The following is a 22,620-nucleotide window of genomic DNA, read 5'->3' on the forward strand; positions in this document are numbered from 1 at the left end:
TTTGGTTTCCTAATTATCTTTCATGGACTTTCTAAAGAAATACGCATACAGTATAGTGTATATATATATATATATATATATATATATATATATATATATATATATATATATATATATATATATATATATATATATATATATATATATATATATATATATATACTACTTAGTACATCAAAAAGCATGATATATATATATATATATATATATATATATATATATATATATATATATATATATATATATATATATATATATATATATATATAGATATATATATATATATACTACTTAGTACATAAAAAAGCATGATATATATTGTGGGAAATAATTCCGGGAAAGGCCTCCCCGTTTCTGATTTCCGGACCCGAGCCTGAAGTGTAGAGCGCCAACACTCTCACACTTGACAAACTAGAGAACCGCAACGAAGACGGTTTGCTTTCCCTACACACGTTTAAGTCCAAAGATTATTCTATACCGGGACTGTCGGCCCCGATATCACCTTGATGTTCAGACGCTACTCCAGGGCACAGAATAGTAAATCTCAATCAAGTGTGGTTGGACTGAATCAGTTACGTTAATGACAGTTTCACAAAGAGTTAGGGGGAGCAATACTGTAAAAGTCAAAACGTCCTAAGGACCACCGGGAGGTAATACCGTAGAACATTACAATAAAGGATTGACACCGATAGCTTTAGATTGATGTAAATATAAACTTACCCTTAAGTCATATCTCACCTCATGTGATAACTCATTTAGTCATTTCAAAATATAAAGGTTAAGTTAAAAACAGTTGATAATTCTAACCTAAAAATGGCGTTTATTTCCATAAAGTACCACAGGAATTTTCACCTAACTGACACAGGAAAAACCAGCAAAACTACCTAATTGAAATTTGAATAAAGACCGCATGGCATATGAAAAATGAAAAATTCCAAGAAAATGGTCAAATCAATTAAATCGTAAATCAATAATCAAATGACTAATCAACCAATGAAAGTAAAAATGGTGACTGAAATAATACCAAAAGTTCTACTCACTACTTTGAACACATTCCTCTCGGGCAATAAAATTTCAAACTTGATAGAGGGGAACGGGAACACAACTTATAGTAACAGACACGCCACGAATGATTAAGCCAGACAGTTTGAACATGACTTCCTAGCTAAATGTGCACATCGTCAAATAAAGGCTAGAAAAAAAGGGGGGGAAGGACAGTTCCTTGGCCAAGAATGAGCACCGTTAATAAGTACTCATGCTCTTGAGTCTTGATTGTAGACTGTAGTGGAAGCATCTTACGAATTGTTAAGAATACGGTGCATCTTCAGTTCTTCACTGAAGTGTTTTGTCTTCGTCAGCCTATCTTCTAAATAATGGCTCAAAGCAAGGCATACTGTTGGTTAGCAACTGGTTGACCAACAGGTAGTTGAAGCGACGCATAAGCTATTATTGCTTATGTGAAAGTAAAAAATTCACGAAATAATGACCCATGGGGTTTGCAAGTGCAGCTCAACTTGTACCACTTGCCAGAATATAGAAGCAGTGATGTGATATTAATTTTGAAAGCACAGCGATCCACGTCTGAGCAAAAACCTAATTACAATAGGTATTGTCAACTCACATCATCACCGACTCTGGAAATCAATAATGGCCATTGTAGGTGTACTACTTTCTTATGAGCATTGACTAGTAATATTCTAATTTAATATTCCTTTACGTTTTTACGCCTTTCAGTCACCCATATACATCAGTATGGAAAATTTGGATTTGAAAGTCATTCTTATTCATAAACGAGAGGAAATAATTTAACTTATAGGAATTCTGCTTGATCTGTTAGAGGTTGGGTTATCTTCGTAGTTGTCTATAATGACTACAAATGTATTGTAAGGACAGTGATACAAGCGTCACCAACATCAACTGATAGTTTATTCAAACATGCGTGGGAATATAATACAGGGTGAGGACGGAAAGGTAGCATGGCGTAGGCACCAATTCAGCTTGAACTTCCCGCCAAAATATATGTGTTTTCTCACATGAACAAATACACGAATTGCAAGTAAACAGAAACATGTAATGAAATAATACATATGTCAAATTGTAGCTCTGAGGGAACGGAATACATATATATAGGAAGCCACGGTGTGACGAAAGGAGAATTTAAATAAATAGACAATTTGTTGAATTTCTGGACGACGGAGGGAGCGGTGTCCTTACAGCATCACTAAATTTGATAAACTTTTAAAGGTTTTGCTAGAAAGCTTATTATTAGGCTAGTCTTTTCGTAAAAGAAGATTGCAATATCTTTGCTATATGAAATATGTTTAGAGAAACATACAACATAATTTTCATAAAATTTCTTGCTTACTATAACCATAAAATATTTACAAAGTTGTAAAAAAATCCTATTTAATTCTCGATATCTACATTATAAATAATATGATATTAAGGACATAATTGCTACTTTTGGATTCACTTGATAAGGGGGGCGGAATTATGAGAGTAATAGCTTTGTACTTCTCATCTAAATCTAGCACTTAGTTGGGCATTTCATCTTTATCTATTTCCATTCTTCAGCGTGAATCTTGAACTCTATAGTTCTACTTAATAGAAATATAGAAAGCCTTTCGAGCCTTTTCATAGAAAATGATATGTTCGTATGGTAACCTATTACAAATATCCTTATGTGCACACTACATATCAATGATATCTCCTGGGTTTCCAGAAGACTTAACAAATCTCAACTCTTAAAATGACAATAGAAAAGATTTGTAATGAATAAAAACTCATTGGCTTTAGAAAACGGATACAAAATAGTCATAGTTACTGAGAGTTTGAGGAGAGAATTAAACAGTCACCGATCTTAACTAGCCGAAGATGGCGGATTTACACACAAATTTGATCTGTTGGATGTTATAAATCCTTCTAAAAGGAGCAAAACTTTTTCTTAAGTTTAAAGTAAAAGTGGTCAAAATAATACGCGTAAAAAGATACAGAGAAGCTACTTTACAGAAAAGGATGAAGAGATGGGGTGAAGATGTGTGTGTGTGTGTGTGTGTGTGTGTGTGTGTGTGTGTGTGTGTGTGTGCATGGGTATGATGATTTGCCTTTGATTCAGAGGGACATAAGTTGGAGTACAATAAATATAAGATAACATTCAAAATAGATTCTAGCGAGGGAAAGTCGAAATAAAGAAAATAATCTACGATTGTCAAATAAACGCTCAACTTATAAAAAAAAAAAAAAAAAAAAAAAATTAGCCTTTCTAACAACAGTACTTTATCTTCAAGATTAGTTTGATTTAACATGAACACCCAAAGTCTTGATATTTGCTGGTCATGATTTAGACGGAAATGCTGGTCAGGATTATTATTATTATTATTATTATTATTAGCTAAGCTACAGCCCTAGTTGGAAAAGCAAGATGCTATAAGGCCTAGGGCTCCAACAGGGAAAATTTTTTTATATTTATTTACATTGTTGCAGAAAGCCTAGTCCTTCCAGGCAGACATAGTCTCTTGCAGATTTATTCACATAGAAATCTGATGTAGGAATATATCTTATCTACAGGAACAGAACCATTTGAATCATATAGATTGAAAGATTAAGAAACTCTTGATTAAATATTAATTTCTGTTTTAAAGATAAAGTGCCGTCGTTCTCAGAATAAACGAAATCCACTTTCATGCGGTCTTGTTATGGTTACCCGAATTACGCTGTAAGACGATGGGAAACGGTTCAATGTAATCGTGAATTCTTTTTATTCTTTTACAATATGAATACATTATATCATATAGGAATATTTGTAGTTTAAGTGACCTTCTATCATCATCGTCATCATCACCATCTCCACCTACGCCTATTGACGCAAAGGGCCTCGGTTAGATTTCGCCTGACGTCTCTATCTTGAGCTTTTAAGTCAATAGAATAGAAAAATAATCTCTAGCCGGAAGCTATAGGAAATTAACAGCACTACATTCGCAAGGACAACAACAACAACAACAATAACAACAACAACAACAACAATACTAATAATAATAATAATAATAATAATAATAATAATAATAATAATAATAATAATAATATTAATAATAATAATAATAATAATAATAATAATAATAAAAACAGTCAGTTTAACATTTTGTCACTACATAGTTGAGGGTTGAGTTTACTTTATTCTTATTGCATACTAAGTTGGATGAAATTTGTTATTTATTCTCTCTCTCTCTCTCTCTCTCTCTCTCTCTCTCTCTCTCTCTCTCTCTCTCTCTCTCTCTCTCTCTCTCTCTCTCTCTCTCTCTCTCTCTCTCTGCTAATACAACTTCCCCACATTGGCGTAGCGTCGTGTTTGGCAGATTGGCCATACACATCTTTAAACGTAGCACACATTCGATCGCTACAAACACTCGTGTATGAATGATTTGCAGTTTGTTTATTGATTGATGGAGATTTAAACATGTGGGGAAAGACGGTAATAAAATCAAACTTAGTACTTCCATTTAAAATAGAATATACAGAAATGATCTAAAAATTATAAAAAGTAGAAATTAATGTAAAATAGAATTTCGATATCTATATCCCCCCGTTAAAAGCAACATGAAAGAACAATGAATGAGGGTATTTATTCATCACGAAAATATGGAGACACTAAATTAGGTGTTCTGTTCTGTAAAGATTGCTTTGCCTTATGCAAGACACGGACTCTTGCGTTGGCAGTCCGTAAGCGAATTTGATTGGAGTTTACTTTAATTTACTTTGAAAGAGCGAGGCACTAAATTAGGTGTTTAACCGCCTGACTTCAAACTGCGAAGTTCTTTGTGATATCTTCAACATCAGGAGATTTTGCATATATTCGTTCATTGAAAATTATCGCAAAGTTAGTGAGTCTGATTTTTCACAGTTGAGCGAAGATAATTCCATACCTATCTAAAGTATAAAGTCTCCGGCAGTAGCCAGCAACTCTGGCAGCTTTAGTAAAATATATTCTCGGTAATGTTAAGTTTGACACCGAATTTTGAAAACTATTTTTGATAATAAACCTTAAGAGCTATAGAAGCTACTCCTTCTAACTTTCTTTTTTTTTTTAAACTTTAGAAAATCATTCACACTCTTCTTTCGATCTTGACTTCTACCATATTAACGTCTTGCTGCTCTTCGAATTTGAATTCTTCATCGATTAGATTGCTTGGTATGAGAAAAACATACTTTTTGCTGAGATATAGAAGTTCAAATCAAGTCTTTTATTCATTGAGTGACACTATCAAAGGAGGTATATAGATCTTTTCCTTTCCAACCTTGTCACCCTTTACTTCGAAGTGTTATATTGCAGGGGTTTACCAAGTTGATATTGGGAGTTACTTTGTTTTTCCCCCGCCATGTTCTTCTTTCTAACTCGACGCTTTGTCAAAATGCAAACGTCATCACAAAATTCTTTTACGTATTTGACTGAATTTTCAATCAGTTCTCTATTGTGAGCCATGATTCTTTAGGAGAACCCATCTCCATTTCATTTTGGAGAATTTCTAAGTATGAACCCTACTTGATAAACCGCAATTGATTTTTTTGAGAACTGTTCCCCAGAAAATCATAAAACAGAAACGAAAACGATTGTATTAAACCCAATATCAGGCTGCTTCTGATCTTGCCCACAAGCTACTCCTACTGTTTGTCCTTTTGGACCCAATTTTAACACAGTGACTGGTGACATCTATTAGCACATCTAATCGATGAGTGAGGCACAGAATGTAAATAATTGTTCAGCAGCTCAAAAAACGTGATTGATTTCATAGTAACAGGAGCCACATGAAAACCAGCTAGATTAAGATATTAGATCGAATACGGGAACGAATTCGCATTTTGGATTAACCAAAGTCTTGATCCTTGGATTAACATCCTTTAGGTGTCTCTGAACACCACCGTTTTTTCCAGGCATGCCAGTCCTATTATCACAAGCATATCCTCTTCAATTTGAAATATCCCATGCTCGTTGAATTTCTCCAAAATCATATGTGAGCTTAACTACAGCGTCTGTTTTTGTCTAAAAGAATCAACGAATGATTCCAATACATTCACACTAAACCCTTGAATCTTAAAAATAAAGCACTTGACTGGTTTGGTCCGCATGAGATAAATCTTGTTCTATCTCACTTTCTCCAAGAGCGTTAATAAAGGGGGCGTTCTTTCAAAGGCAGGGGTCTTATTTAAGAAAAATCCACTAACTCAAAAGGGTTTCTTCTGTATTCTTTTTTCTTGACATGAAGTGTCATCCTAGTTCCTTATTCCTTCAAGATGTCATCTTCGGAAATATTTCTGGGAAAAAGATAATTAAAATGAAAATATGTCAAAATCACAAGGAAGTAATAAAATTATTGCATATGCTGCCTGATGCAAGACACGGACTCTTGGTAATTGTATGGGGCCACCCCACTTGGTCCGCCACTACTCTTACACATTATTATTATTATTATTATTATTATTATTATTATTATTATTATTATTATTATTATTACTTGCTAAACTACAACCCTAGTTGGAAAAGCGGGATGCTATAAGCCCAAGGGCTCCAACAAGGAAAATGGCCGAGTGAGGAAAGGAAATATGGAAAAAGTACAACAGAAGTTTAAAAACAATAATAAAATTAAAATAAATCTTTCATATATAAACTATAAAAACTTCAAAATAACAAGCGGCTAAAAATTCAAAATAACAAGAGGAAGAGAAACAATTTAGAATAATGTACTCGAGTGTACTGTACCAACCGAGTGTCACACGATCGTACATAGTTCATTTTGTGTATAAATTATGCTTGTACCTTCACTCTTCCATCGCACTAATATGAACCAGATTAAACATGTCTGCTATTCTCCTCTGTAACAGCGTCTGTTTTTCAAACAAGAAAATTCTTGTTGCTTTGAGCTTTTGTATATAAGGGAGAGTGTTCTATAATAAATTTACTCAGTTACTTTCATCCTGTCTTTGAGTCACAACCTTCTCTCGGCTCGTCCCAGTACCCTCAAGCAAGAAGTATCTAACCCAAGACAGTAGAAAACCATGGTACAGAGGCTATGGCACTACCCAAGACTCTCTTAGAGAACAGTGGTTTGATTTTAGAGTGTCCTCCTAGAAGAGCTGCTTACCATAGCCAGAGAGTCTCTTCTACCCTTACCAAGAGGAAAGTAGCCACTGAATAAGGATTGTTTGGTAATTTCTGTGTTGTCAAGTGTAGGCTATAAGGAAAGAGGAGAATGTGTAAAGAATAGACCAGACTATTCTGTGTATGTGTCAGCAAAGGGAAAATGAGCCGTAACAAGAGAGAAGGACCCAAAGTGGTACTCTCTGGCCAGACAAAGGACTCAATAACCCTCTAGCGGTAGTATCTCAACGGGTGGCTGGTGCCTTGGCCAGATTACTACCTAGAAATACTTAAACATTAAAGATATCAGTGGTCTTGAATTAGTATTTCATAACTAAAATGCAACTTTTAATTGGCTAATGTCAACTTTTATGTCTTAATTTCATCACCATCTCCCGGGTCTATTGTAATCGTACCTGCAAGGTCCCATTTTATCCATTAGACATCATCTTTTCTTTTCAAGTTGGTTGTTTTTTTGGAATTAATTTTACTGCATGTCTCAGTTGTTTTAGATAGATATTGCTTTGCTTCTCTGAGTAATCTCACATATTAGTCATTGTGCCTGGCACTCGGATTTAAAATTATTACTAAGCCGAGTCCATGTCCTTCCTTTCTGCTCTCTTATTCCAATAGTTATGTTACTGACTGATTGAAGAGAAAATATTTACTTAATGTTAATTTTCATAGTCTAGTGTACTTTTTATCCTTACAGTCTTTAATAAGAAGGATTATGCTAATATGTGCCACGGCTTATTACTTTTGGCCTTAATCACAATGTGTAAACAAGTACCAAGTACATTTGTCTACATAGTATTTAGATTTCCCTTGTAGTATATTAACTTATTTCCTCTCCTCGCTGAGCTATTTTCCTTGTTGGGGCTCTTGGGCTTAAAGCATCCTGCTTTTCCAACTGAGTTGTAACTTAGCAAGTAATTGAATAATAATAATAATAATAATAATAATAATAATAATAATAATAATAATAATAATAATAATAATAATAATAATAATAATAATAATAATCTATTAGTTGGTAAGAAACTGTATTGGTTACTTCGTTCCACCAGTTTGTGCTTTCGTAATCCAATGTTCACTTCGTACACGTATTTCAGCATTTATTAACATTGTTTTATTATTTCTTTTCTCCAGTACTATGTTGTAACTTTTTATATCTACCTTCATTAGTGATCAGAGCATTATGCCCAGGTTTTATTTATTTATTATTTTATTTTTGTCATAATTAAGAGTCTTTTTCATCACCCGGGATATTTGTATCCATAATCGTATTGGCTGTTGTTTTTATGATATACAGTAACTTTGATCTCAATATCATCTCGTTTTCAGATGTAGGTTGTCTTCAGCCTGACTTATCTTCACAAGGATATTTTGAAGCGTGGAAATAATTTGGTCTTCGATTCATGTTTTCTGGCGGTTTGCACATGACTGCTATTCTATAATTTTTTTTTCTTTTTTTACGTAGTCTATCTATAGCATTTCAAATACATTCTGAACAAACCAATAAGATGTAGCCTACCCAGTATTAAGATAGCCTATTGTTTTACACATTGCATATTCAATCCAACTATAAAGAACTTGACTAGTGTTTGCTAGAACTAAGTCGAAAGGAACAAACAGCAAACAAAGTGAACCAGATATTCACAGAACCGGTACTTGATAGTCCTCGGGTGTTGACTTACCTCATTTTGTGCAAATGAAGAATAATGCTGATAGTGGCAATTGATTACGCCCCTATTCACGACTCACATTTATTGCTTAGCATAACATCGTTGTTTGCTCGCCATATCAACGGTTGCCAAGGTAACGTCATTGGCCCATGAACCACCTCCTCTCTCTCTCTCTCTCTCTCTCTCTCTCTCTCTCTCTCTCTCTCTCTCTCTCTCTCTCTCTCTCTCTCTCTCTCTCCAGTGTGTTGTGTGTTAGTTTCACAAATTAACATCGGCTTAAGAATAAAAGAAAACCTATAAACATTCCAGCTTACCTCATCTAGAATATTGCTCATTTACTCTGAAAGAGTTTCGTGTGCATGCCATTCTTATGATGTTAATTTGTCAAACTGAACTCTACTAATCTTGCTACTATACTTTTTTTCTTTACTTCCTCTATGTGTTGTAAAATATCTATCATCTTAGAAAAGGATTTATATTGTTACTACAGTGAAATATTTCAGTGTTGTAAGAGGGTGTTAATGAATAAAATGGGCAGGTTAAACTTCATTGTTGCTCTTCACCTCTAGGGGGACTCAAGATCTAATAGCAGAACTTTCCCGCTCAAATACGAATCGATCCGACCTGCAGCTGAATGCCATTTGATTATGATCGATAAATATCACCATGCAGGTAATCATCCATTAATCTTGTAACTGTAAAAGCGATAGAGAAATGCGTACATATGGCCATGGCCTGTCTCACTTTCCATTAGTGAGTTGCACCTAGCAGGTGTCCAGCGTAGCCGTGGGCTACCAGGAAACAAGGCGGTAGGCCTATCTGTCCAATCACGGTTACTATTGTCGTCTTCTTGTTTGATGTGTGATTTATTCGTTTGGTTTTGTTCCCCCTAACCAAAATATTATATGAAGCTTACTTTCTTCCGTGCAGTGCATTTGTAGTAGCCTTCTACATGCTAAGATGCTGCTTGTCCTAGAAATATTATTACTTCAACAGTTAAAGATGGAGAAACTCTAATAAAGATTCAACTCTTGTACTGCATGATACAAAGCTTCACCATAAACATACATTTAATTATTGTATTTAGTTTATAAGGAGAACCAGTTAAAGAACTATTCTGTTGTGGAGCTAGTCATGTATTATACCTGAAAAAAAAAACGAGGAAAAGTATTATCATGAATAAGATAGAATGTGAATAAAGACGGTCACACCCTTTGTTACTATAGAAAATTCAGAAGTGTTCATCATTGTGAAAGCATTACCAATATAAAGTTTATTGCTCATTTTGTTCAGGAATGTGCCAAGAAAGACAAAAGGATCTAGTGCGGCTGAAATTTTTAACACATTTGCAACTAGACTGGTGCAGTGCATTTCATGATTCTGCTGAGGAATTATTAACGAACTATAGTTTCGATAGCACGATTTGTATTTACTTTAAGAAGTTGAACATTCCACGAGGAAGGAAAAGAGATAATGTTGGTTCTCCACTGGATCTTGCCTTCGGTTTGTCTGGCTCTATCATCGACATGTCAGGTAAACAAAAAGCGAAGTTATATTTTGTTTTTAAAAGTTAACCTAAATCCAAACACTTAAATGGATGCACACACACACTTCCCTTAAAGGTAATGAAAGAATAAACTCAATGTACATAATATTATTTTGATTCAAACTAAAGAAGAGAATGAAAAATAAACCCCAAGAGACCTCTGTGGTCTTCGTATTCATAATAAAATAAAGATGAGAACGAAGAAACAAGAATATGTTTCCTTTCTCTATACAGTATATAAAAGTACATTTTGTGACGACTTAATCTGTTAGCAAATTGACTTCGCTGAGGTCTACTAAAATGTTTCAATTCCAAAGTTGTAGAAATACACATATCAGTCCAAAGTGCGTAATCAATAGCCCCATCTCCTTGTAATGAATGACCAAGATCCTCAATAAAGGGGAAAACAGACGAGGGGGAGTATGACAGTTCTAATTATCGTTAGTGCAAGGCAAAAAAAGTCGTTGATGACTATATATATATATATATATATATATATATATATATATATATATATATATATATATATATATATATATATGTGTGTGTGTGTGTGTGTGTGCGTGGGTGTGTGTGTGTGTATACATGTATATATATATATATATATATATAATAAGTATTATCTAATTACTTATCTGTTTATTTACTTATATATCTATCAACCTGATTATCTGGATCAGGGAATCATGGCATCAGGTTTTAAATTATTAAAAAAAAAAGAGTAAGATACCTGTTTACTTAATCTAAATTGCGAATTGAATTCTGACGAGTTTAATGGTTTAAATCCCTAAACGAACTGTGTTTTTTTTTTCATTCACTAAGATAAGAAGTAAATAATCTTTAGACTATCTTCATTCAAAGAAACCTTAGGATGAAAGTCTAAAGAGAACTGTTCCATGCTGAAAAACAGAGGAATCCCAACCGAATGAATGTAGGAGCATGAGAGAAGGTTTTTCGATCTATAATAAGAATCATAACTAATCTTTGCTTAATATAACGAACGACTATCTTAAGTCATGGAAATAAGAATCACTACTTTAAAAGATTCGGGTACATAGTTTGCATATTCCATTTCAGCTAGTTTAGCCACAGAAAATAGTTCTCCATAAATCGAGAATATCAATCGAAACTCTCTCTCTCTCTCTCTCTCTCTCTCTCTCTCTCTCTCTCTCTCTCATTACGAGATCAGTAACATATGTTGCAATTACATACTGCCTGACCCCGGATATGCACCAAGGAAGGTTTTGCATTATGCATGAGGGATCCTGACATCACTGCGAATTGCCAAACTTATTGAGAGGACAAAGATAGTGTATTGACCATGTGCTATTTCAGGTAGTCTTCAAGGGCTTTTATTCAGTTAAGCCTGTACAACTGTAATATGACTCAAATAGTTAAGATCTCTCAATGTTCTACTTATTTTTTGCCTTGGCTTAAATAGATGCGCATGCAAGTACTTCCATACCAAGACAGTGTTTTGAAACGTTAATAGGCTTCTGTTGATATCATTACTTTTTTGGGGATGCTAAAAATTTTCCATATTGTAATAGTCTATGTTTTGTATTCTGCTGCTTTTTGCCAAGTTCAAATATTATGAATTGCTTTACATACTATCTAAACTACGTTAACCAGCGCACAGTAGATTATCAATATAACACATTGAGATGTTGACGCTGCTCTTAGGAGAATGTGACAAAGTCCCATAACATCAAAGGCTTTATAATCTTGGTGACAAATAATTTTGGTTAGAGAACAGACTATTTTGGAAACAAACCTATAAAGGCTAAATGGCAGCCTTTTCGATGGCACAGCAAATTATTCCATAACAAGGTTGCAGATATCAAATTATCCTCATATCAAACTCGAATGGGTTTAAAGAGGGACTCTTCCTCACATCTTCCTAAGTAACTGATTGAGCTTAGAAGGCTTTTGGTCATGTGTAAGCTACTAGCTACATAAAAGTGGAATTGATTGTATATTTTAGCAGTGATGCGAACCAGTCAGCAGATGCAACTGACAGTTTCATGATGAGATGCCTTCTGGTTGTACTTTGTTTATGTGTGTCTGTTTATAGTTGCAGGGCTTATGAAAGCACTGTAGCTTATCAGCTTAAGTAAATTATGCATAGGCTATAAGCTTACTTCTATTTTTGTATCACTGATCACTGTATCATTCCAAAATAACTCTTATAAATAAATTGACTCTTATAAATAAATTGATAAGAGAAAAGCAAAGCTTGTCTGAAGAATAATTGCTAAGGGTACAGTATGCCAGGAAATTCTGCTCCAATAAACAAGAAGTTTTAATGTATGATTAGGTAAGCCACTAAAACTCATTAGAAGGGAAAAAATTACTTCGTGGGATTAAAAAAAAAAAGAGAAAATATCCAGACATAGCTAGAATAATCATGAAATTCTACTATGAGTATGTTATAGTTTTAAATCTACCTTCAGGAGTTGATAAACACACACACACACACACACACACATATATATATATATATATATATACATATATATATATATATATATATATGTATGTATGTATATATATATATATATATATATCAGCCTATATCAATAAGCACTATATCTCCATGATATGATGGGATTGAGGGTTTTAGTCAACTCTTAAAAAAGAAAACTTGAATGAAACAGTTATTTGTAAAGTAGGTTTGGTTGAGACAATGGTCCATAGGGTGCGGGAGAGCAGAATTAAGTCATCCATTGGATAAAGATACAGTATAGGTAGCAAAGACAATTATAAGAATTATGGAAGCATGGTTGTTAGAAAGTGTACCAGAGAAGGTGCATAGAATAATTTTGATTGAGAAAATGAAGAAGAAAGTGAGCTCAAATGGGAAGAATAGTGGCGGTTAAGGCAATGAAGAAAGTCTATGGATCAAGTGATTGTTATGTGGCATAATATATGGATCTGGAAAAAACTAATGATAGAAATGATGGAGGCAATGTAGAGACCACTGAAAACGTATTGCGTCGTGTACTCTGATAGGTTGTTGGGAGCACAAAATAAATTGTTAGATTATGGAGGTAGGAGAGTAGCTGGTGCGACATGAAAGGGAATAAGAGACAGAGGCAAGGGACAGTGACATTGTCCTATTAAGCAGGACAATACCCTAGACACTGACCTTATTACATGTGATCAGCGCCCAAGCACCATCTCCACTCAAGCTAGGACAGAGGAGGGCCAGGCAATGGCTGCTGATGATTTAGCAGATAGACTTATAAGCTCCCCCAACTCCCATCCTTAGCGAGGTTGCAGCGACGAAAGGAACTAAAATGTTTGAGCGGAACTCAAACCCTAGTCTAGAGATCACCAGGCAGGAACGCTACCAACAAGTGGGATTGTATGGACTGGTGAACCAAATCTCCGTTATGAAAAAAAATTGGGATTTTGAATAAGAACGAAGGAAAAAACATCGGGTGATTGAGATAAACTGTTCACATAATATTGTTATATAAAGAAATGATAGAGAGAAAGAGATTTGTGGGGAGATGCAAAAGTAGTTAAAGGGTTACCAGTGATGGTTCAGTCTCGTGGAGTGAGTAAACCACAATACTCCAGTGAAAAGAGAAAACATTTAAAAAAAAAAAAAAAAAAAAAAAAAAAACACCAGGATTATGCAGTATGTTACGTGTGAAAGAAGGGACTGTTGATGGCGTATTGAAACATGCCGGGAAAAGAGTGAGCCCTATAAAAAACATACTTGTATTTTTCAGGCTCAAGCATGCTATTTGAAAAAGCGTTAGTGTCTCTTGAATTGAATGTAGATTTAATCATGAGCTTATTAGGATGACAGTTACCAAGAAGAAGAGAGCAAATCGAATATTGCTCCGCATTAAAAGTCCCTGGCTTGCTTTGCTTTGTCTGTTTTTCAAGTTACCACTTTCTCACCGTAAATTAGAAACGGGCGTAATTCGATAACACTCGTTATAGATCCAATTGTTAATATGTAGGTAGCAGGTTAGCCAGGGCACCAGCCACTCGTTGATATACCACCACTAGAGTGTTATTGGATCCTTTGACAGGCCAGACAGTACTACTGTATATTGGATCCACCTCACCTCTCTTGTTAAGGCTCATTTTCTTATTTACCTACTCATGCACAGCATAGTCTGGCCTATTCTTTACACTTCTCCTCTCTCATACACCTGACAACACTGAGATTACCAAACAATTCTTCTTTGTTCAAGAGGCTAACTACTTTAATGTAATTCTCAAGTGGCTACTTTCCTCTTGGTAACGGTAGAAGAGACTCTTTAGCTATGGTAAGCAGCTCTTCTAGAAGGGCACCCGAAATCAAACCATAGTTCTCTAGTCTTGGGTAGTGCCATAGACTCTGTACCATGGCTTTCTACTGTCTTAGGTTAGAGTTCTTTTGCTTGAGGGTACATTTGGGCATGCTGTTCTACCCTGTTTCTCTTCCTCTTGATTTCTTTTTTTTAAATTTTTTAGTTTGTATATGAAAGATCTAATCTAATGTTGTTACTGTTTTAGAAATTATGTATATATATATATATATATATATATATATTGATCATTCATTATTCATTATTCCTTTGTTTCTCACCGGGCTATTTTCCCAGTTGGAGCCCTTGGGCTTATAGCATCCTGGTTTTCCAACTAGGTTTGTAGCTTATAGCTTACAATAATAATAATAATAATAATAATAATAATAATAATAATAATAATAATAATGTCAACCCCATTATTGTTGTCTTTATTATCAGGACCATTATTATTACTGTTTAAATTGACATCACTACCATCCTACTAATTACCCTCAACAAAAAACTAATCAATATATTTTTGAAAAAAAGAAAAAAAAATGGATATCAAGGTCTACATTGAATGGACTCGTTCTACAGCTGTGCTCTATAAATAGGGAGTTTCAGGCACAGGTAATTATGTATGCCCTGGAATTATACTGCTGTTTACCAAATGTTCAAGTTTTGGCCTTCCAAAAAGATTTTGTCTCAATATTGTGACAAGAGATCACCTTTAGTATAAAAATGATTCGAAGAATAGCAGTAGTTTCAAAGTATACTATAAGCAAATAAGAATGTTTTTTTTTTCTTTAGGAGAGTTTTGATAAAAGTCAACTGGCGGTAATCTTCAATTATTTATTATGTCACCGGCATTGCAGAGATGGTTACACAAAACATAATGATAATGTCCACACATAAAAAAAATATCTACCATTCTAATATCATATTTCTGAATATTACATATGCCTGTGGATACATATAACATTATACTAGTTAATTGAGTATCCTTCTATTTTGTATTATGCTTTTTACCCAAATCATTAGAAAATCATGATGATTAAAGATATATCCTGCAGAGCCAAGCCGATTGTTCGACTGGTGAATACTGTGAGAACCGATATGCTTACACCTGCCAGTGCCTGAATGGTTATGTCACTGTTGGGGAAACCTGTCTACCTGAACGCAACAAAGGGGAGCCTTGTGTTGACGACAAACAGTGCCCCCATGATAGTCTAATCTGTTACCAATCCATGTAAGTACTCTCTCGCAATTCTATTTAAACACAAAGTGGGGCACCCTCTGCTCTTTAGCCTCCAAGCAAAAAGAATTATTACAAATCTGATATCATTGCTCAATTTATTGCCAATAAAACTAATTGCTAATTCCAGTATTGTAGATAGATGATTTGACTGCTTTTTTGGGGTGATGTGGGTTAAGAATAAAGCAAATGATGGAGCACGGACATTAAGCTCATGGAAGAAAACATGTTGAAATTTATAACAGATGAAAAAAGCAAGAGAATGATGACAGTAGTCCTCGAAAAGCTCAATGATTTGAAGTTCATTTCTAACCATATGGAAAGATTAAATAAACGGAAAAGGCTACAGTTGCTGATAGTCTTCGAGATAAAGATGACTGGACCAAAAATGTTTGCATCCCTGTCATTCAAGTGGTGTATTGACATCACTTAAATTACTCATTTTGTAAGTTTAAGGTACAATATTACAAATCAGGAGTCTAAATTTTAAATGAATAGCAAATGACCACATTTTGAATCGAAATGCTCGGTCATTAATCATATACAAATGGAAATTCCCATTAGGCCATTATATCTCATATTTCATTTTGATTGTTTATTACTTTGCTTGTAGTTATTTATTCACTTGTTTCCTTTCCTTACTGGGCTATTTTTCCCTGTTGGAGCTCTTGGTCTCATGGCATCGTGCTTTTCCAACTAGGATTATAGCTTAGCTTGTAGTAGTAGTAGTAGTAGTAGTAGTAGTAATTATAGTAGTCGTAGTAGTAACAACAACAATAACAACAAAAACAACAACAACAATAATAATAATAATAATAATAAAGGTAGTGCGTTGGCCTGGACATCAGCCACCCGTTGAGATACTACCGCATTGGATCCGTCTCTCTGGCTACGGTTCAGTTTCCCTTTGCTTATACATAAACACAATGAATAGTCTGGCCTATTATTATTATTACTATTATTATTATTATTATTATTATTATTATTATTATTACTTGCTAAGCTACAACCCAAGTTGGAAAAGCAGGATGCTATAAGCCCGGGGGCTCCAACAGGGAAAATAGCCCAGTGAGGAAAGGAAACAAGGAAAAATAAAAACTTTAAGAGTAACAATATTACAATAAATACCTCCTATATAAACTATAAAGCTTTAACAAAACAAGAGGAAAAGAAACAAGACAGAACAGAGTGCCTGAGTGTACCCTCAAACAAGAGAACTCTAACCCAAGAAAGTGGAAGACCATGATACAGAGGCTATGGCGCCATCCAAGACTAGAGAACAATGGTTTGATTTAGGAGTGTCCTTCTCCTAGAAGAGCTGCTTACCATAGTTAAAGAGTCTCTTCTACCCTTAACAAGAGGAAAGTGGCCACTGAACAATTACAGTGCAGTAACCCCTAAGAAGAAGAATTGTTTGATGATATCAGCGTTGTCAGGTGTATGAGGACAGAGGAGAATGAGTAAAGAATAGGCCAGACTATTCGCTGTCTGTGTGTAGGCAAAGGGGAAATGAGCCGTAACCAGAGAGAAGGATCCAATGCAGGATTGTCTGGCCAGTCAAAAGACCCTAAAACTCTCTAGCGGTAGTACCTCAACGGGTGGTTGGTGCCCTGGCCAACCTACTACCTACTACATATTGTCCTCTGTCCTCATACACCTGACAACACTGAGATTACCAAACAATTCTTCTTTTCTCAACAGATAAACTACTGTACTTTAATTGTTCAGTGGCCACTTTCCTCTTGGTAAGGGTAGAAGAGACTCTTTAGCTATGGTAAACTGCTCTTCTACTAGAAGGACACTCCAAAATCAAACCATTGTTCTCTAGTCTTCGGTAGTGCCATAGCCTCTGTATCCTGGCCTTCCACTGTTTTGGGTTAGAGTTCTTTTGCTTGAGGGTACAATCGGGCATATTATTCTATCTTATTCCTCTTCCTCTTCTTTTGTTAAAGTTTTGATAGTTTATAGAGGAAATATTTATTTCAATACTGTTACTGTTCTTAAAATATAATATTTTTCCTTGTTTCCTTTCCTCACTGGGGTATTTTCCTTGTTGGAGCATCCGGGCTTATAGCATCCTGCTTTTCTAACCAGTGTTGTAGCTTGGCAAGTAATAATAATAATAATAATAATAATAATAATAATAATAATAATAATAATACAGACTGAACACTACGTATTCAAGGTATGAATTATCTTTCAATAAAAGTAAACACTGGAGGTAAGTAAATTCATAAAATCATAGCTCTGGGACAAGACACTGCTTATTAATTTACCACCCTCTGTATTCCAGATGTAGCTGCCTTAACGGACGAGAGAGACCAGATGGAACGTGTTTAGAATCTGCCAAATTGGAGTCAAATTCTGAACCGCCGCCTCCTGCTAATTTACAAGCCATCGGGGGATCATCCAAGCATCCAAAGAAGGAATCTGGGAAAATCCAGGCTGTGGGTGGTGGATACACAGGTGCCATAGCCATCTGTGCTTTGGTCTTTATCTCATTTGCTGTTCTTATTGCCACCACTGCTTACAATTTCAGGATGCGTAACCGCCGCCTTGAAGAAGTACGGTCTATTTTAGACGCCCACGCTGTTAGTGTTGCCCAAGCCCCGAATGCCCGACGCGCCTCTATCGGAAGTATAAGGGACGCCCCTCCATCTTATCAAGCCCTGTCCCCTCCTTCTTATGAACAGGCTACTGGCCAGTCAATCAACTCCCCTTTGAGACCAGTCCCATCACCAATGAGAGCGCATTACCTTAGTTTAGAAACGGCACCGACCCCTCCATCAGGTGAAGGTACATCAACTTCTGCTTCGGCAAGTTGCGCGTCTTCCAACGGAATAACTTCCTCTAATAAGGAAACTGCATCATCCCTTCCAAGAAGAAAAGAGTGAGTATAGCCATCATGACATATATCGATATTTACAAGCACAAAGCTTTCTTCACTTCGAAGAGATCCCAATCACAGAAGCCTTATCTCAGAGATGTTCCTTCAATAGTACGTTCAAAAAATTGTAACACTAATTGTTAACCATGTCTCTGGTAAAAACAAAAGCCTAATCGATTAATGTTAAAGAAATTTCAGTTTATTTCCTATGCCGCTTCTTAGCAATCTTTAGTTATTGTAAATTAACTCTTGCGATTACAAGTAATTATCAATGTTAAGTTGATTAATGTATCATATTGTTGTCTATAGTTTGCATGTTCTTCGGATCGATTGTTATATGTCGGTGTTAATAATGGTATACTGTATCTTTATAAATTGAAACGAGTGGCAATGAATGAACAGCGATTAAACTGAGCTGCATCTCCCACGTAATTTGACTTTATTTCCTTTTATGCCGATAGGATCAGACTTACCCAGAGATTATGCAGTAGTACATGATTGATCAATCGCTCTGTTATAACGCCAAGAGGTACAACATAAAGTGCAGGTAATCAAATTGTGAGATGTTCTTTTGCAATTGTTTCCAAAACCTGTTGAGAGCTTACACAACCCAGAGTATGAAAAAAATACAAATTTCCTTAGAACAAAAATACCTGATGACTGGCAGACCTACAGATGCTCGTTTTATAACTTATCTAGGACTGGTCTATTTATATTTCACTCCATGGGAGGGAAAAGTGTTTTTTTTTCCCTGATGTTTCTTCTCCTTATGCTGTTAAATCTTCAAATCGATTCATCTCAGTCATTTCTGGGCCAAATGACCTGAAATTCGGCACAAAAGGACGCGAGTGTCAAATATCGAGGTGCGTTTTAAGTTTTTTATACATGCATTTAAAGTAATTTCTTTGAGTTTCGTTTTTGCTATTTTCTGACAAAAATGTATATTTTGGGCTTCTGTGCCATTGCCGTCTCAATATCTACTGTACATCGAGAGGGCAGTACCTGTACTCTGGCATTATAATCGAATGAATTGAAATTTGGTACAGAGGTGCCTTAGATAAATACCAATAAGAAGTCATTAACATTTTCTGCATACGTTTGCTCAAAATTTTAATTTTGCTATTTTTGTATTTTTTTTTTTTTTTTTTTAAATTTCGGCTCTTACGCCCTCATATTTACACCAAATGAATTGAAATTTCGTATGAGGGTACCTTGGATATATGTCCTCAGGATGCAAGTCACGTTTTTTGCATACATCACTTCCAAATGATTAATTTGAGTGATTTTCATCTATTTTTCTACAAAAAAAAAAAAAAAAAAAATTGAATTATTTTGCTTCTATGCCCTGGTATTTAAACCATATGACCTGAAATTTGATATGGAAAAGTCTACAAGATGCCCATCGGACGTTATTCTCCATTTTTGCATACACCCTTTCAGAACGATTTCTTGTAAATCTGTCGGGGATCCATTTTTGGAAAAGATTACTTTGGTCCAGTCCATGTTTGCATGGGGAGAAAGAAGGAGTAAAATATGCTGTATATGATAGGTAAATGCCTTTGTAGTTTAACATTGTTACCGATCTTAGAATATTTGATAGTTTCTTATTCATTGCTTTTATATAGTTTATTTCCTTTCATTTCCCTGTTGGAGCATTTGGGATTGAAGAATTCTGTTTTTCCAAACAGAGTTGTAGTGATAATAATAACAATAATAATATCAACGGTAGCATCAGTTAGATGAACTTGAATTAAGCTCCTCTTCCTCTATTATATGATGTAATCTAAGCTTTCTTTCTAGCTTGTAAAGTGTTTTATCAAAATGACCATTGGTGCCTTCATGGATATATATAGGTTGTACAGAGGAGATGTTCATACAATAGAATAGTTAATTATTTTGTATCTGTGCATTAAAGCTCTGTATTCATATTATGATTTTATGTTTTTATGTAATAGATTGGTGGTGTTGAATTTTTAGAACTGCAGTCGTCTTGGAACTCAGTTTTGGGTTTGTTTATCTTTGAGTTTACTTTAATGGCGAAGAAGATAATCTATAGATCGCAATAAGTAAATAACTTCTTTATTCTTCTCTGATTTAGATAAGTGAATTGTCCTAATAAAGGTTATTCTCTTTTGGAAATACTTGAGTCAATTAAAACATGGGATCTTGATCCATATTCTTTATAAGTCATCTTTGGTAAACATAACAATTAGGAACCAAAACCATCATCATGAAGTGGTTATAGTATTCAAATATATAGCCAACCACGAAGCGTTTACACTGGTAAAAACATGGGACCTTTGGCATTTTATCAGGTTTTCTCAAAATCTAATAATCTTTAGAAAGTCAGATAATTCAGGTTTTCGTCAAGTTACGTCAAAATTGGTAAGATGGTTTTTAAGCGATTTTGTTAACATGGACACAGGAAGAAAGATGGGCGGAAATTCCCTTGATCAGTGATGAGAACTTGCCAAAAAATATTAATTTTCCTTTTCCTCTGCTTATTAGCCCTTGTATCCGACTTTGCTTGACAGCGATTCATCAATGTAGTTTAAATTTATAAGGTATCTAACCTTTAGTTTTTCCCGTCATCTTTATCATGTTGTTTGAATTTCACATTGTAAAGCATCCGCAATTTTTGCCACTCAATTCATCCTTTAAATTACTTCTACATTTCATAAGAAAAAGTATTTTAATTCATCACATTTAGTATGGCATATTCCTATCGTTTCGAACCTTCCTTTCACCTTAGGACCGTAAAAATTGTATAATTAGCTTATTTTGTTGTCTATATGAATTTATTTATAATTTTTGTGTGAATGATACAATTATGATGTATAAGAAAGTATTGACTACGTTGTTTTCACTTTCATTTTCACAATATATGTAATATATAGATTATGAGAGTAAGAAGAGGTATGATTATATAAAGAGTAAAAATTGCAACCTTTATTTGACGTTTCTTTACACAATCGCTGTTCATGTGCTCATTTCATATACAGCCTACATGAATTCATTTATTAGATACAAATTCCCACGCTCACATCGTGAGTTTGTACGTACCGCCTGGGAAACCTCAACCAGTGACCAGGGCTATCACCTTACCCCAAACTTCAGGAATTCGATCTCAAAGTGGAGAGACGGGATTTTCCTGTGGACAGGGCAAGGGAACAACCTGATTTTTTCAAACTGCCCCGAGAATGTGGGAAAGACGAGAGATAGGATCATATTATTTTGTTCAACAAATGTAAAGAAACTCTCACAACGTTTGGAAGAACAATTTTACATAGACTGAACAATACATCCCACAACCAGTTAAAGAAATAAGAAATGGGGGAGATTTATTTGATATTTTCATACCAGATATCAACCTTACTTATTTTAAGCATTATGAAACTAAATTCGGTGTACCCCACCTAGAATCATCAGTTTAGATAAGCAACCTTGCCATGACTGGGATTTGAACCTTTGTCTTTTAGGGTTACTGCGTGGTCAAGAGTGAATTAGTGCAATCACTCTAGGAATTCGAAATCAATGTGCCATATATTTTACTTAGCATACGTAAGTGTAGAAATATCATATGGGAGGTTAGAAGGAAAACAAACTTGCTAATGCTTTTTTACACCATTCCCTGTAGGAGAAAAAAAGGCTTATGATATAGGTATGTTTATATACGTACATATATGTATTTATATTTACATATACATTGATACAAACAAATATACAGAAAATATACCTATACACATATACAATCATATATGTGTATATTCACACAATGAAATAAACGAGATTGGGAGTATAGGTAAGAAAGCAAATTAGCCTGAAA

The 22,620-nt window shown here is 34.7% G+C and overlaps 1 protein-coding gene across 1 annotated transcript; it reads left to right on the forward strand.

Moving 5' to 3' along the window:
* Window positions 1–9,517: 9,517 nt before the first annotated feature.
* Window positions 9,518–19,902, forward strand: LOC137644915 (uncharacterized). The gene is made up of 4 exons (XM_068377789.1): window positions 9,518–9,623; window positions 10,108–10,347; window positions 15,726–15,901; window positions 18,201–19,902. Exons 2-4 carry the CDS (start codon window positions 10,288–10,290, stop codon window positions 18,799–18,801), a joined length of 837 nt encoding a protein of 278 aa, XP_068233890.1. The 5' UTR covers window positions 9,518–9,623; window positions 10,108–10,287; the 3' UTR covers window positions 18,802–19,902.
* The last annotated feature ends 2,718 nt before the right edge of the window (window positions 19,903–22,620 follow it).

Source organism: Palaemon carinicauda, chromosome 8, assembly GCF_036898095.1.
Source record: "Palaemon carinicauda isolate YSFRI2023 chromosome 8, ASM3689809v2, whole genome shotgun sequence".
NCBI lineage: Eukaryota > Metazoa > Arthropoda > Malacostraca > Decapoda > Palaemonidae > Palaemon > Palaemon carinicauda.

Coding starts and splice junctions, on each gene's coding strand:
- LOC137644915 (XM_068377789.1), top strand. CDS start 10,288: ATGTTGGTTCTCCACTGGATCTTGCCTTCGGTTTGTCTGGCTCTATCA. Junction 10,348..15,725: donor CTCTATCATCGACATGTCAG/GTAAACAAAAAG, acceptor TATATCCTGCAG/AGCCAAGCCGATTGTTCGAC. Junction 15,902..18,200: donor CTAATCTGTTACCAATCCAT/GTAAGTACTCTC, acceptor TCTGTATTCCAG/ATGTAGCTGCCTTAACGGAC.